This window comes from Muntiacus reevesi, chromosome 11 (assembly GCF_963930625.1).
Source record: "Muntiacus reevesi chromosome 11, mMunRee1.1, whole genome shotgun sequence".
NCBI classification, from domain to species: domain Eukaryota; kingdom Metazoa; phylum Chordata; class Mammalia; order Artiodactyla; family Cervidae; genus Muntiacus; species Muntiacus reevesi.
The window spans coordinates 26,523,473-26,540,282 of record NC_089259.1 but is presented as its reverse complement, the minus strand read 5'-3'; the positions used below and the strand labels follow the sequence as shown (position 1 = coordinate 26,540,282).

Below are 16,810 nucleotides of genomic sequence, written 5' to 3'. Positions count from 1 at the left end.
CAGGACAAGAAGCTGCAGTTAGATCGGACATGGAACAAAGGACTAGTTCAAAATTGGGAGAGGAGTATGACAAGGCTGTATATTGTCACCCTGCTTTTTTAAGTTTTATGTGGAGGACATCATGCAAAATGCCAGGCTTGATGCATCACAAGCTGGAATCAGGATGGCCAGGAGAAATAACAACCTCATATGGAGATGATATACCACCCTAACAGCAGAAAGTGATGAGGAACTAAAGAGCCTCTTGATGAGGGTGAAAGAGGAGAGTGAAAAACCTGGCTTAAAACTCAACATTCAAAAAACTAAGATCATGGCATCCTGTCTTCATGGCAAATAAATGGGAAGAAAGTGGGAACAGTGACTTATTTTATTTTCTTGGGATCCAAAACTTGCTCCTTGGAAGAAAAGCTATGACAAACCTGGACAGCGTATTAAAAAGCAGAGATGTTACTTTGCCAACAAAGGTCCATATGTCAAAGCTGTGGATTTTCCAGTAGTCATGTATGGATGTGAGAGTTGGACCATGAAGAAGGCTAAGCACCAAAGAATTGATGCTTTTGAACTGTGGTGTTGGAGAACCACAACAGTTGGAACTCTTGAGAGTCCCTTGGACTACAAGGAGATCCAGCCACTCCATCCTAAAGGAAATCAGTCTTGAATATTGAAGGACTGATGTTGAAACTGAAACTCCAATACTTTAGCCACCCGATGCGAAGAACTGACTCATTTGAAAAGACCCTGATTCTGGGAAAGAATGAGAGCAGGAGGAGAAGGGGACAACAGGGATGAGATGGTTGGATGGCATCACCAGCTCAATGGACATGAATTTAAGCAAACTCCAGGAGATAGTGAAGAAAGGGATCGCAAAGAACTGGACACGACTTAGCGACTGAACAATAATAATTTAGTTTTACAGTTAACATTTTCCCCATTTCCTACTTCTAATGTCGATTTTGTACCCCCTCTGTTCTGAAAACAGTACAGTACAAAATGAAAAATTAGAGAATTTAGTGCTTTAGGAAGCTAGATTATTTTATGATACTATCAAGAAAACAGACATTGAATTTCCTTTTTACCACCAGCCTTTTCCAGAACATTAAGATTTCAGCCATTTTTTTCAGATCTTTGGATGTCAAAATGAATTGTAATATTTATAATTGGAAACTTTAGTTTTATTTTAATATTTTCCTTCCCTTCTCTAAGTAATGACAGTTAATTTTTAATTTATGTACAAAACTCTAGAAAAGTACTAACAAATTAAAACCAAACATTTATATGTCTTTTTTCTTCCCAGAATGCAAGGATAATTTAAATGCTAAAAAATCTTTTTATATAGCAAGTCAACATCCTAAATAAAAGATGCTAACAAGATAATCTCAGATCATGCCAAGCAGATATAAATAAAATTTGATTCTTGGCAAATGAGTGAACTCTTTGTAAGTTAATGCTAGAAACATACTTCATTATATGCTAAAAGTTTTATCTGTTTAAATCAGCAGTCATTGATTTGGTCTAAATTATTATTCTTAAAGGCAAAATACTTGAAGCATTTTTATTAAAAATCAGGAACAAAACAAACAGTTGGTTATGACCACTGTTCTTGTTCTGGAATATTTGGCCAGTTCTGAAAGACACGAAATAGAAACCTAAAGTATGACAATCAAAAGGAAGAGACATTTATTTTTATACTCTTAAAAAAAATAAGGGGAAGCAATAGAAAAACTAAATTTAGCATGGTAGATGTATGTCTGTATGTATACATATAATTAACTTTACTCTGGTCATTTTACTTTATATCAGATAGCCACTTGGGGGAAAAAAGATTTACTTTATAGCAATAACTGTTACAGTGAAATTAGATAGAAGGATCTAAACATAACCTTGTGTGGATCACAATAAACTGTGGAAAATTTTGAAAGAGATATGTATACCAGACCACCTGACCTGCCTCTTGAGAAACCTGTATGCAGGTCAGGAAGCAACAGTTAGAACTGGACATGGAACAACAGACTGGTTCCAAATAGGAAAAGGAGTATGTCAAGGCTGTATATTGTCACCCTGCTTATTTAACATATATGCAGAGTACATCATGAGAAACGCGGGGCTGGAAAAAGCACAAGCTGGAATCAAGATTGCTGGGAGAAATTTCATTAATCTCAGATATGCAGATGACACCACCCTTATGGCAGAGAGTGAAGAGGACTAAAAACCCTCTTGATGAAAGTGAAAGAGAAGAGTGAAAAAGTTGGCTTAAAGCTCATATATTGAGAAAACTAAGATCATGGCATCCGGTCCCATCACTTCATGGGAAATAGATGGGGAAACAGTGGAAACAGTGTCGGACTTTATTTTTGGGGGCTCCAAAATGACTGCAGATGGTGACTGCAGCCATGAAATGAAAAGACACTTACTCCTTGGAAGGAAAGTTATGACCAACCTAGATAGCATTTTAAAAAGCAGAGACATTACTTTGCCAACAAAGGTCCGTCTAGTCAAGGCTATGGTTTTTCCAGTAGTCATGTATGGATGTGAGAGTTGGACTATGAAGAAAGCTGAGTGCCGAAAAGTTGATGCTTTTGAACTGTGGTGTTGGAGAAGACTCTTGAGAGTCCCTTGGACTGCAAGGAGATCCAACCAGTCCATCCTAAAGGAGATCAGTCCTGGGTGTTCATTGGAAGGACTGATGCTGAAGCTGCAACTCCAATCCTTTGGCCACCTCATGCGAAGAGTTGACTCATTGGAAAAGACCCTGATGCTGGGAAAGATTGAGGGCAGGAGGAGAAGGGGACAGCGGAGAATGAGATGGCTGGATGGCATCACTGACTTGACAGACATGAGTTTGAGTCAACTCCGGGAGTTGGTGATGGACAGGGAGGCCTGGCGTGCTGTGATTCATGGGGTCGCAAAGAGTTGGACACAACTGAGCGACTGAACTGAACTGAACTGAAACATAACCTTAAAAAGAAGTAGGAGGAACCTATGTGGAGAAAACATCAAAACTGAGAAACATAGAAAAGAGAGAGGACATGCCATATTCCTTAATGGGATAAATGAGTAAAAAAGATGACAGTTCGAAGTGAAAATATCATTGTAAAATTCCAGTGTGATTTTAAGTCCATGGTGAAGAATGTTGTTTAGCTGCCAAGTTGTGTCCAACTCTTTGTGACACCATGGCCTATAGCCCCCCAGGCTCCTCTGTACATGGGATCTCCCAGGATTTCCTGTATTCCCAAGAATACTGGCGTGGCTTACCATTTCCCTCTCCAGGGGATCTTCCCAGACTAGATATGAAACCTGTATCTTCCTGCATTAGCAGGTGTATTTTACCAGAGTCACCAAGGAAGCTCAGGGGTAGTATAAATGGATGCAAAGAAGGAGTAATGATAAAATCAGCCCAACCAAACACAAACATGCTTAGTTATAATTAGTAAAATACTAATTATATGTGCTTTTGTTGCATAGTATTTTACTAATACCTAGAAATGTTTCTGTTTTTGAAAAATAACACAAAGTAAAGGAAGCATAATATATCAGTGATTTTGAAGTGATTAGATGTGTCTTGGGCAGTGGGAGTAGGTAAAACAGTTTAGAACCTCAACTCACATCCTGTTCTTAAACAAGATATGATAATGTCTTAGTCTCTTCAGGCCATCACAACAATACACCATAGACTGGAACGCTTGAACAACACAAATTTTCTCATATTTCTGGAGGTTCGAATGTCCAAGATCGAAGTGTGGGCCAGTTCAGTTGCTGATGGGCTCTCTGTTCCTGGTTTGCAGATGGTTACCCTGGGTTCGATCCCTGGGCTGGGAAGACTCCCTGAAGTAGGAAATGGCAACCCGCTCCAGTATTCTTGCTTGGAAAATTACGTGGACAGATCAGTGTGGCGGGTGACAGTCCATGGGGTCACAATGAGTTGGACATGACTGAACACACACACACACACCCACACCCCCCCCCCTTCTTACTGTGTTCTTTTTTTTTTTTTTTTAATATTATTTTATTAGTTGGAGGCCAATCACTTTACAACATTTCAGTGGGTTTTGTCATACATTGACATGAATCAGCCATATAGTTACATGTATTCCCCATCCCGATCCCCCCTCCCACCTCCCTCCCCACCCGACTCCTCAGGGTCCTCCCAGTGCACCAGGCCCGAGCACCTGACTCATGTATCCCACCTGGGCTGGTGGTCCGTTTCACCATAGATAATATACATGCTGTTCTTTCAAAACATCCCACCCTCACGTTCTCCCCCAGAGTTCAAAAGTCTGTTCTGTATTTCTGTGTCTCTTTTTCTGTTTTGCATATAGGGTTATCGCCACCATCTATCTAAATTCCGTATATATGTGTTAGTATACTGTAATGTTCTTTATCTTTCTGACTTACTTCACTCTGTATAATGGGCTCCAGTTTCATCCATCTCATTAGAACTGATTCAAATGAATTCTTTTTAACGGCTGAGTAATATTCCATGGTGTATATGTACCACAGCTTCCTTATCCATTCATCTGCTGATGGGCATCTAGGTTGCTTCCATGTCCTGGCTATTATAAACAGTGCTGCGATGAACATTGGGGTGCACGTGTCTCTTTCAGATCTGGATTCCTCAGTGTGTATGCCCAGAAGTGGTATTGCTGGGTCATATGGCAGTTCTATTTCCAGTTTTTTAAGAAATCTCCACACTGTTCTCCATAGCGGCTGTACTAGTTTGCATTCCCACCAACAGTGTAAGAGGGTTCCCTTTTCTCCACACCCTCTCCAGCATTTATTGCTTGTAGACTTTTGGATAGCAGCCATCCTGACTGGCGTGTAATGGTACCTCATTGTGGTTTTGATTTGCATTTCTCTGATGATGAGTGATGTGGAGCATCTTTTCATGTGTTTGTTAGCCATCTGTATGTCTTCTTTGGAGAAATGTCTGTTTAGTTCTTTGGCCCATTTTTTGATTGGGTCGTTTATTTTTCTGGAATTGAGCTTCAGGAGTTGCTTGTATATTTTTGAGATTAATCCTTTGTCTGTTTCCTCATTTGTTATTATTTTCTCCCAATCTGAGGGCTGTCTTTTCACCTTACTTATAGTTTCCTTACTGTGTTCTTATCTAGTGGTAAGAGGACATCACACACACACACACACACACACACACACACACACACACACACACACACACACACACACACACACACACACACACACACACACACACACACACCCTTCTTACTGTGCTCTTATCTAGTGGTAAGAGGACATCACACACACACACACACACACACACACACACACACACACACACACACACACACACACACACACACACACACACACACACACACACACACACCCTTCTTACTGTGCTCTTATCTAGTGGTAAGAGGACATGAGTTTGAGCAAACTTGTGGAGATGGTGAAGGACAGGGAATCCCAACGTGCTGCTGTTCACAGGGCCACAAAGTGTCGGACATGACTGAGCAACTGAACAACAAGCTGGTGGAGAGAGAGACAGTGAGATCTCTCTGGTGTCTCTTTTCCTAAGGACACTAATCCCATCATGATGGCCCCACCCTCATGACTTGAGAATTACCTCCCAAAGACCCCTTTTCCAAAGAATATCAGAATACTTCAGCTTGTGAATTTTGTGGGGACACAATTGAGTTCACAATGAACAGGAAATAAAATTTAAAATATACACAGAAATGTAAAATATTGTAGATTAAAACTCTAAACTCCAGTAAACAGGCAAGGGGCATAATTAGGCAGTTCACAAGATAAGAAACACAAATGGCTAATTAAACATGTGAAGAATTACAAGTAACCAGATAATTTTTGTTTCCACAGATGTTTTAAGAATGTAAAGGAAAAAAAAGGATGTAAAGGAACAGACCATTTGGAAATTAACTTAGTACTACAAACATGTTTTTATATGTTTTACACACATGGTACATGTATGGAGAAAATTACAAATTCATACATACTATTCCTGGTTTCTTTGAAGAATTTCTTTAAAGAATGTCCATCTAGGAGTTAAGGCTTAAATTCTGTGAATGTAGACTGGGATTTATATTAAATTTGAAAGTGACTGATTTTTTTATTTTGTTGTTGTATCTGGGAAGAAGCAATGTCTTTGATTCAGAAGTATTTTTAGAATTTTTAATAAATGATGAATATATTTAACTTTTGTATCTTTTGCAACCTCCACTTATGAAATAAAATAGTTCTTTTATGATGTGTATGCATTATGCATTACATAGTTGATATTTATGTCTTATTTATATACACTGTGTGGTAAAATTAGGATTGCTTAAATTGACTATCAAATGCAGATCCACTATACTCAATGTAGTCCATTATTTAAGCATTGAATTTGGCTTTTTTACTCTTTTTAGTAGACCAGATGGATTTTTTTCCCCAAGAAAATACATTGATTTTATTACCAAAACAGTGTAGACATTTGTGAAATATTTGAAAGTAAGTTGCCAATTAAAACTTGGTAGAGACAACAGATACTAATAAGAAACAACTGCAGTTCTTTATAATGAGTACTGAACTATGACTCCTTTTAAGCGTTGAATTTAGAATGTTCTTTTTAATGGACTAGCTCTTCATCAAAAATGTATAATCTAATCATCTACTGATCTTGAGAGGTTTCATCTGAGGCTCTCTAGCTTGAGTAAGAATAAAAATTTACCCTCTTAACCCCAGATTAGTTTTATATTAGAAAATTGTTAATAAAAGCAAGTAGGTAGTTATGGTTCTGACATGCTTAAAACCTCTAGACCTTATTTAGGTACATTCTTGTGACTGAAGTGGATAACAGATTTTGTTCGTTTGTTTATTCTTGAACATATATATACACACACACACACACACTAATAATGTATACTAAGTTTTATATTTGAAATCGTGGCTTTTATTCCTAGTCTGAATTGGACAAACCTAGAAGCCGGAAAAAGACACCTGTAACAGATTCGGAAGAGAAATTAGGCATGGATGATCTTTCCAAGTTGGTACAGGAACAGAAACCTAAAGGCAGTCAGCGTGGACGAAAGAGAGGCCACGCGGCTTCAGAGTCAGACGAACAGCAGTGGCCTGAGGAAAAGAGGCTCAAAGAAGATATACTGGAAAATGAGGATGAACAGAACAGTCCGCCAAAAAAAGGTAAACGAGGCCGACCACCAAAACCTCTTGGTGGGGGTACGCCCAAAGAAGAGCCAACGATGAAAACATCCAAAAAAGGAAGCAAAAAAAAATCTGGACCTTCAACAGCAGAAGAGGAGGATGAAGAAGAAAGACAAAGTGGAAACACAGAGCAGAAGTCAAAAAGTAAACAGCACCGGACTTCAAGGAGAGCACAGCAGAGGTAAGTGTGTGCAACACTGAACTGCATGCATTCAGTTACTGTATTGTAAATCATAACTTGATGCTGTCTGCATCTGGGTCTTCCCCAAAGCAGAGCAGAGTCTCCTGAAACTAGTGCAGTTGAATCCACACAGTCCATACCACAGAAAGGACGAGGAAGACCATCAAAAACGCCATCACCATCACAACCCCCCAAAAATGTGTAAGTTGTAAATAATATTAAGTTTCAAACCAGTTTCAAATTATTTTGCAAGAGTTCATAAATTTTTAAGTATAGCAATACATTGTGAAAGTGTTAGTTGCTCAGTTGTGTCCAACTCTTCATGACCCCCTGGATTGTAGCCCACCAGGCTCCCTTATCCATTCTCCAGGGAAGAATTCTCCAGGCAAGAATACTGGAGTGTGTTGCCATTCCCTTTTCCAGATCTTCCTGACCCAAGAATTGAACCAGATCTCCTGCACTGCAGGCAGATTCTTTACTGTCTGAGCCACCCTATATATTTAGCCCATTATGCTAGGTAAGATAAAATTTTTGTAAACTTACCTATGTGATTGATACCCCAATCATCCTTTGGCGACATTTGTACATTTTTATAGGTTTTAGACAAATGATTATATACGAATACCAAATAGTTTATTATTTCCAGTATACACTTTATGGTACCTAAAGAGACGATGGCGTATCTTTAAAAAATCACAGCATAGATCACATTTTCTTGTTATTCCATATTACAGGTTTTCCATCTTTCCTCAGCAGCTTTAAAAAAATAGCTTATACACTTTTGCTTTCCTTCTTTGATCAGTGTAGGAAAGTAACAGGCATCATTTTTCCTAAGTACATTAGTGGAAATTATCCCATAGTGATGTCAAGCTTTTGATGTCTTGATATTGTTTGTTTTCTAATCAAATTAATATGTCTCTATCTACATATAGATAGTTTTGGATGTTCACACAAGTACATGTTTATAGGAGAGTTACAGTAACAAATCTGTGTCCGAAATTATTAAAGTGGCAGGGGCATCAATGTTGTAATTTGTAAATTTGGCACTTTTTTTCTCATTTAAAGAAAAAACAGAGTAGCATGTTGTCTGTTAGAAATTTTGCAGTTTTTCTGAAAGTAATCCCATACTTCAGTGGCTTGACTTTTCAGAGTTGCCAGCACACCTTGGTTAAACACTCAGTTCATAGTTTTTCCTGTTCCTATGTATTCCATAGGAAAAGTTACCAAATGTCTAGTCAGTACTTCCCACCTTTTTCCATTTAATTTTTCCTTCATGTAAAAAGTAAAGGTAAGTACATTTTTGCTGCAGCTTTATAAGTGTGTTTGTATTCAACCATGAAAAATCACTGTTTTTTAAAAAAAATTCCTAAGATAGCTTAAAGTTCGATGATTAATTTTATAACAAAATAACAGGGTAAATATTGTTCATGCTTGTAACTTTAATTTGTTTATATTTGGGCATCATAAAATTAAGGGCTTATATGATTATCATGTTATCTTGTAAAATTACACAAGTCCTTCTCATGGGAGTATTTGAAGCAAGTATTTTCTGTTAAAAAAATCAACACAGAAAGAGAGTCTATGTCCTGTCTTAACAGCCTAACTTCTTTTTACTGGAAAGCCCCTCTTTAGAGGTAGTGTGATCACATATATTATGATTTGCTTGTTTTCTTGTTCTGATCTCAGTGGAATTGAGCAAGATTGTATTATTTTCCCTGTATTTTCTTCTGTTAATTATGAAAAATTGAATCAGGTAAGTAAATTTGAGTTAAATTGGTTTGAGTACAGATTAAACAGTATGTATGTTCAACTGCTTATTGAAATGATTAGAAAATTCTAAATTAAAAATTAAATACTGACAGATATATACATTTAATTAAATGGTGGTATCTGTTACATATTTTTGAGTGTCTTCTATGTATCAGAGAGTACTAGGTGCTAAGAAATATAGTGACAGAAGACAGACATCTTTATAGTTCTTACTGTCTAAACAGGCATGTAGCTATTAAATATTCACACATGAATGTGGAATAGTAAGTTGTGAAATGTACTTTGGAGGACAAAGTTAGGGTGCTGTAAGAGAGTGTAATGAGAGGGCTGGGGAAGTTTTCTCTTTGGAAAGTTGATACTTGAGAACAGTAGGAGTTAGACTTCTAGCTAGTAGGGAGAGGAACATTTCAGGTGGAGGGAACCCTGTTTTGGAAGGTTCTGAAGTGGGAATCTTGACAAATTCAGAGAGCCGAAGGAAGGCAAAGTTTTTGCTGTATTGCAGTTTCAGGGAATTGTGGGTGTAGAAAGAGATGAGAACTGACAAGTAGGCAAGGCCAGTCTAAAGGTCCTTATGTACTTATCAAGGAGGTTAATGCAATTACTCTGAGTACAGTAGGGGGCCTCTCTCAGGGGCGTGAGATCAGCTGTTTTACATTTTTAAAAGATTACTTGTAGAGAGGCAAAAGATGAGAATGATTTAGAAATATGTACGATGTAACAGTGAAGATGGAGAGAAGCGAGTGGATTTGAGATTTCTTTACAAGTAGAATCTTTGGGTCAGATAAAGAATTGCACACTATTAAGGAAGTCTCTAAATTTTCTGGTTTGAGCAACTCAGTAGACATAGATGCCTTTTACAGACTTGGGGAAGATAAAAGGAAGAATAGACTTTGGGTTATATTTTAAAATCCTTTATGGTGTTGGTTTCAGTCACCTTGACTTTTGTTATTTGGTAGATCTTTTTATATGTAACAATCTAGGGTTAAGTACTGGTTTAGGGTTTAGAATGTAAGAAAAATATTTCTTGGCTTACACGGAAATTGAGGGTAAAAATGATAATAAAGGAAAATCTATGAAGTATTTAAAGCATTTCCTCTTATGAAGTAAAGTAGAAAGTGAAAGTTGCTCATTCGTGTCCGACCCTTCGCGACCCCATGGACTGTATACAGTCTGTGGAAATCTCCAGGCCAGAATACTGGAGGGGTAGCCGTTTCCTTCTCCAGGGTATCTTCCCAACTCAGGGATCGAACCCAGGTCTCCTGCATTCAGGCAGATTGTTTACCATCTGAGCCACCAGGGAAGATCAAGAATTCTGGAGTGGGTAGGCTATCCTTTCTCCAGGGGATCTTCCCAACCCAGGAATCAAACCCCTGAGTCTCCTGCATTGCAGGCAGATTCTTTACCAGCTGAGCAGTATACCAGAGAAGCCCTCTTATGAAGTAAACTACCACTTAAAAATCACAATGTTCATTTTATTTTACCTGTGTTTTACTCTAGCCGTGTAGGACGCTCTAAACAAGCAGCTACTAAAGAAAATGACTCAAGTGAAGAAATAGATGTGTTTCAGGGTAGCTCTCCTGTCAATGATGAAAATCCACAGGAAGAAACAGAGGAAGAGGAAGTCTCTACAGTAAATGTATGTGTTTTTTAAAGTGCCATGTGTGTTAGTATGGAATGTATTCAATAGAATTAGAGTTGATAAGTGGTCAGATTCTTTTAGCACTTGCTGTTACTTAATAATTCTGAATATTTATATATATATGTGTATTTTCATTTGTTTGTAGTGTTAGTTCATCTATCAGCTTAGATTGTGGAGAAAATATCATTTATGAAAACCTGAAACCAGTGAGAGTAATAGAAGTAGCCTAGTGAAAGTGTAAATGTCTAATATACAGCTGAATACAGAGAGGAGCAAGTGATGGTCTCGGGACAACACCACATGCATTTACGTTTTCTGTTATACATACTCTTGGTAATATTTTGTATAAGTTTTTTGTTTGAGTTTCTCAGTAGCAACTAGAAGTTAGTCAGTCATGTAGAATAAAGTCATGTCTTCAAATAAAATTAGCGTTTGGAATTCATAAAAATTGGCAATAGACCTTTCTTTCACAAAAGTAGGAATGTGATGCCTCATGAGATACTTTTTAAAATAATGAATGACTTTGCCTGTCACATCTCTGATTTTTCTCTTTGGAAGAAATATAATTGATGCATCTAAGTAAGAGCCGTGTATTGCTAATATTCATGCTGAATCTGTGGATCAGCTCAGCTAGTTTCAGTTTTTTTGTTTGAGAAACGTGTGTCCTGTGATCAAGCCCCAGAGTTGACCCTTGCCTCTGTCTTATTTAATATAATAAGCAACTCTGTCTGCATCAGGATTCATTTATCTGAACTAGTTGAAGACCAGAGGAAAAAAATATGTTGAATTATGGTCTCAAACTAGTTTGGCTTGTAAAGGGTTTTTATGGGGGGAAGGTATAAAAATAAGGCTGAAAAGTACATAGTAACTGATGGATTCATTAAAGGAAAACTAAACTATATGTTAATTACATTAAAATCCAGTTCTACTTGTGTTCCTTTTGTTAATAGTGAACTTATTTTATCTGAAATTTTATGCTTTCATTAGTACTTCCCACATTTTTTATGTTTTTGATAGTTGTTATGATCCAAACTCAATAGGTAATTTCTGAGAAAGGTAACTATAAGCCTAAATTCATAAATATCAGACACATACTTTACTACAGAGACATAAATAACAAGGTGATATTTGTCATTGTTTTTTGCTGTTGACATTGACTTCTGTTCATTTCTCTTTAAAATTATTAAAGAGAAAAGTAAAATATTTTCTCTTTTGCTAATCCTGGGAAAGACTGTATATGAGCATTCATGTATGTGATGCTAAGGCAGAAAGTTAATGTAGGAGAAAGATTTTAAGGAAGGACTATCAGGAACATGTTAAGAATAATAATTGGTTATAAAACAATGGTAATTACACCTGTTTATGTTTCTTTCAAGGTGCGGCGGCGAGGTTCTAAAAGAGAAAGGCGATGAACAGATGCCGTTAATAACTTTCTGTGTGAGAGCTTTGAAAAAAAAGTGGTTGTCAAGCTTCAGGCTGAGTAAAGCCTTTGATGCACAATATGGGACTGCTGAAGAGTGGACAGTTGGACCTTACTCTGATGACCTCATGTGTCTGTGGTCACACGCTTTAGCCATGCGCATGGTGACAACATTGACTATGGAGTCTTGTGGAAGAGTCTAATGTGCGATGGCTATGTAGACATAAACTAAAGAAGAAACTTGTAAATATATTTTTTCTTTTTTTTTTTTATGATGTTTCTGACTTCTAAAGTGCTTGTATAGCTTTTATCTGCGGCTTTAAACTGACAGTGCTCAACTGTTTATTGGATCTATTGATTTGAAAAGAGTTTGTTAGGATAGATCTTAAGCAGCAGTCTGTCAGTGTTTGTATTTGTATTCTCTGCAATTTTACTGTGAAAAAAATTTTTTTTCAACGAATGGTGTCATTTTCTTGATGTCACTGTTTGTTGGAGAGCTGAAGTGCTCTCTTTCCCGTGCGTCTCTTAGCTGGTGTTTACTCCCAGGCATCCTTAATCTGCAGAGGTGCTAAGTGGTCTGCCATCACACCTGAATCATGCCTCTGATGGGAGGACGCCACACAAATGGTGAAACAGTCCTGAAGTTGTTTGATTATTTACACCTCAGTATTGGTCCCAGAATTTTCTGGCCTTTCATGGCAATGAAAATTTTAAAAAGAGAAAGATTTAAAATATTTTAATTTTAAAGAGTGTGTTATTAAAATAATGTACTGAATTCTTTATCCCGTTTTATCATCCCTTTTCAGTTTTTAGTAATCTACTGTATCAATAAAATTCTATAATTTGAATTAGTTTCTGATAGTCTAGAATGTTATTGTGTATAGATACTTCCTCTTGAACATTATGTTCAGAAAATGCAAATTATTACACTATAATATAAAATCTGATATATACACATTAGAAATGTTTCAGTTCTCCATAACAGTGTAAAATTAATCAGAAAGAAAAAAATTTTATTGATGCAGTGTGTCTTTATAAAGCTGTTCTTGAAAGCAAGTGTTTTGTATTTTATAGTGAGTTGCATGTTTATGAAAAAAAATTGCTGAAAATGGGATGTGCTCTTTTCTGTAAATTCATATTTAGCCATAGTATATGATAGATTGCCCCATAACATAGTTTTTCATCAAGAGTTTATTATTGTACTTTATTTTGGAGCCAAAAAATTTTTTTTGGGGGAGGGGCAGGGTGGGAGTGATATATCCAACTATATGAGCTACTGTAGGTACCACAGTTTTATGAACTTTGAATGAAATTCCACTTGTCCAGATTGAGAGAAGTGGAAATTTATTTGGTTTAGAGCATATCTTTCTTCTTTTCTTTGTTGTAATCTACAAAATATAGAAACAAAGGCAGTATCATTTATACAGTTTTATGAACTGTATTTTCAACCAAAACATATAGGGTATGACTTAATGCTTACCTAAATTCATTTTAGTATTTCAGGTGCTGTTCTTTCATTTTTTCATGGTTCCATCAGAAAAGAAAATCGTATTCTAACTTATTTATCACAGTGAATAATGGAGCATTTTCATTTAAATATACCATTATGTTTAAGGTATATTTCCAAGATTGGTTATAATAGATGGGGGATATAATAAACTACTATTTTGGAAAATGACGTTTACTATTTTCCAGTGTATACTCACAATTGACATGATGATTATTTTTCTTTTAAAAATTTCTTCATGTTTATGAAAGGGCCTTTTATTTTAAAAAAAAGTTTTGAATTGTGTCTTAATCTCTCAATATTTAACTATTCTTCATTTACAACAGTACTGACACCAGTGATAATGGGAGGCTGCTATATATCAAGGCATCTAATGTTGGACCAATATACAGCTGGTTTTTAAACGTGTCATTAGCTCAGTTCTCCCAAACACACTATTTCTATTTCAGCAGTACAAAGGCATGTTTTTAAATCTATAAAATAAAGAATAAGGGATAGCTTTGTATTTTTGTCTTTGACTAAATTGCACCAGAAATGTTTATGGAAGTATATCTTTAAGACCATTTTATAAAACATAATGAAAAAATGATTGTGGAGGATTTTTATTTGCATGTTCATAGTTAACCAAATTTCATTGCACATTTAATTCTGTACATTAGTTCACACAAAATGCTCATTGTAGATTTTGTTCAATGCCAGTGAGTCTGTGATTTTATAACTTGTCTGTTCACTTTCTGGGAGGATTACAATGTAAATTTTCCATTTTTCTGTAGAAAAATAGGTGCAATAATGATCAAAGTTTTGATGTCCTGAGTCATCTTAGGGGATTATCTTATTATTATGTTTAAACTTAACATTTCATGTACTAACATTTGGAGAGCCACATACTATAACTAAAGTAAAATTAAGTATGTGTAAAACATTAATTGCTAACAGTGGTTAGCAAACTCTTCAGTGATAATGTTCATTTTGAAAATATGTACTGTATAAAATTAAGAAAATATTTAACTCACTGTAACAAGTTCCACTATGAAAATCTTACGATTCTTCAGTGAGGTTATCTTGCTGCACTGTGTAGCAAATCCATTTAATCTACATTATAATAAAATTTCTTGCTGCAGTGCAACAGGAAGCTTTTTCAGTGATCTCCACTGTATATGTAAATTACAAATGTGGCTGTAAAACTTGTTCCAGACATTAAAGGTTAAATGACTTTCTGTATTTTCTTACAACTTGTTAAGTTTGATTTTTAAGATTTCCTTTTGCCCACTTAAAGAATGTCAGGAATTTAAGAATTTGTTTAACTTAGGCATATGTCCACTACCATATAGTATTATGTCACCATAATGAACAATTGGTATTTAGGTAGATAACCAATTTTCAGACACATTTTTGAATTTTCTGTGAAGTTGAATAAACATGAAAGCTAATATATAATTGTATTATTTTATTTATGTGAATCTATATACATATATATTTAAATATTTACTAAGTGGAGGAGGTTATATTTTAATGATTTTTACTTTTGGAGCCTTTGGTTCATGAAAAGAAAAGTGTATTTCCTAGTAACATTTTTCAAACTTTTTGTTTGAACTCATGCAAAATCTTGGCCGACAGAGATTTACTAAGTATTATTTAAATGATTGCATAACTGAAGAAAAGAAAAATATCAACTTCAAACGTAAGCACTAAGAAATGTAGTGGCAGTTTTGTTAATGTGTTCAGCAAATATTTATAGAGTTCTATATATAAATTATAGAATTTATATAATGTGCTAGGCTGGTTACAGAGGACACGTGTGATCAGGATAGTAAGTCTCTGCCCTTGCGGAACTCACGTCCTCCACAAAGAGGTGGGGGAATAAGGAGAACAACAAGCAGTATTTAATATCATATCATATGGTGGAAAATGTGGAGATTAGAAAAGGACAAATTGGATAGAGAGTAGAAATGATTGGAGGAGAAGCTGTTCTATACACTTGGAAGCTATGTTATTCAGTAAAATTTAGGATTGTTACATTTTTATGATGAAGTTGACACTTTTATAATTATAAAATGTCACTTGTTGTCTGTATGAATACATCATGCTGGCTTTGATAATCGAAACAGCCATACCAGTTTTGTTGTAACTATTCTTTGCATGACAGAACTTCTTCTGTCCTGTTATTTTCAACCTGTTTGTGTCCTTATGTTGAAAAGCGTGTATTATGTAAACATTTTATCCTTTGGTCTTGTTCTTTTATCCAATCTTAGAATCTTTGTTTTTTAATTAGAGGGTTTAGGCTATTTATTTTTGGTTTAATCACTGATATGCTAGCTTTTTCTGGTATTTTCTTTTTTTGCCATTTTTTTCTTTATTCCTTTATGTTCTCCTTTTCCTACCTTCTTTTGGCTCTGGAAAGTACTTCTTGCTATATTATCTCTTTTACTAGCTTTTTAGTTATACCTGATTGTGTTATTATTTCAGTGGTTAACCTGCAGATTACAGTATCTGTATTGTACTTATTATAGTCTACCCTGTATTAATGTTTTTACAACCTTACGAACAATGCAAGAAGTTGAAAACAGTTCAGCTTCATTTGCTGTGCCTCTACTCTTTGTTCTGTATTTTTTTATATATTTTTTGGTTTTAAATGTCAGAATATCAATGCTTTCAATAATCAGTGTTCTTGTTTACCCATAATTTTCTCTTTGCTTTTTTTTTTTTTTGGTGGGGGGGGAGGATAGTTCTATGGTTCTATCTTACTTTATTTTCCTTCAGCCTGAAGAACTTTTTAGTATTGCTTATGGTGCCGGTCTGGGGCAGTTAATTCATTCAGTGTTTTTTGTTTGTTTGAAATGTCTTAATCACACCTTCATTATTGAAGGGTATTTTCCTTGGATGTGGAATTCCCAGACGGGCAGTTTTATTTCGCAGCTTAAAAGTTAGCATTCTCTTGTCCTCTCATTTCTGTATTTTTTTGTTGTGAAGTCAGCTTAAAACCCTTTTGCTCTTTGTAGGTAACGTGTCTTTTTTTTCTGGTTGCTTTCAGAATTTTCTCTTTGTTTTTAGCAGTTTAACCATGCTGAGTGGTTTTCCTTTTATTTGTCATGCTTGGCGTTTCCTGAGCTTTTG

The 16,810-nt window shown here is 35.8% G+C and overlaps 1 protein-coding gene across 6 annotated transcripts in view; it reads left to right on the top strand.

Annotated features, from left to right (window-relative positions):
- Positions 1-13,040, top strand: part of PDS5B (PDS5 cohesin associated factor B) — a 173,287-nt gene extending 160,247 nt beyond the window's left edge. For 3 of the 6 annotated variants that reach the window (XM_065901671.1, XM_065901668.1, XM_065901669.1), the window contains exons 32-35: positions 6,921-7,360; positions 7,451-7,561; positions 10,628-10,766; positions 12,146-13,040. In XM_065901671.1, coding sequence (XP_065757743.1) covers positions 6,921-7,360; positions 7,451-7,561; positions 10,628-10,766; positions 12,146-12,181 — 726 coding nt within the window. In that variant the 3' untranslated portion in view covers positions 12,182-13,040. The remainder of the gene's footprint in view (positions 1-6,920; positions 7,361-7,450; positions 7,562-10,627; positions 10,767-12,145) is intronic. The other 3 variants (XM_065901672.1, XM_065901670.1, XM_065901674.1) reach the window with 2 other exon arrangements.
- Positions 13,041-16,810: the final 3,770 nt, after the last annotated feature.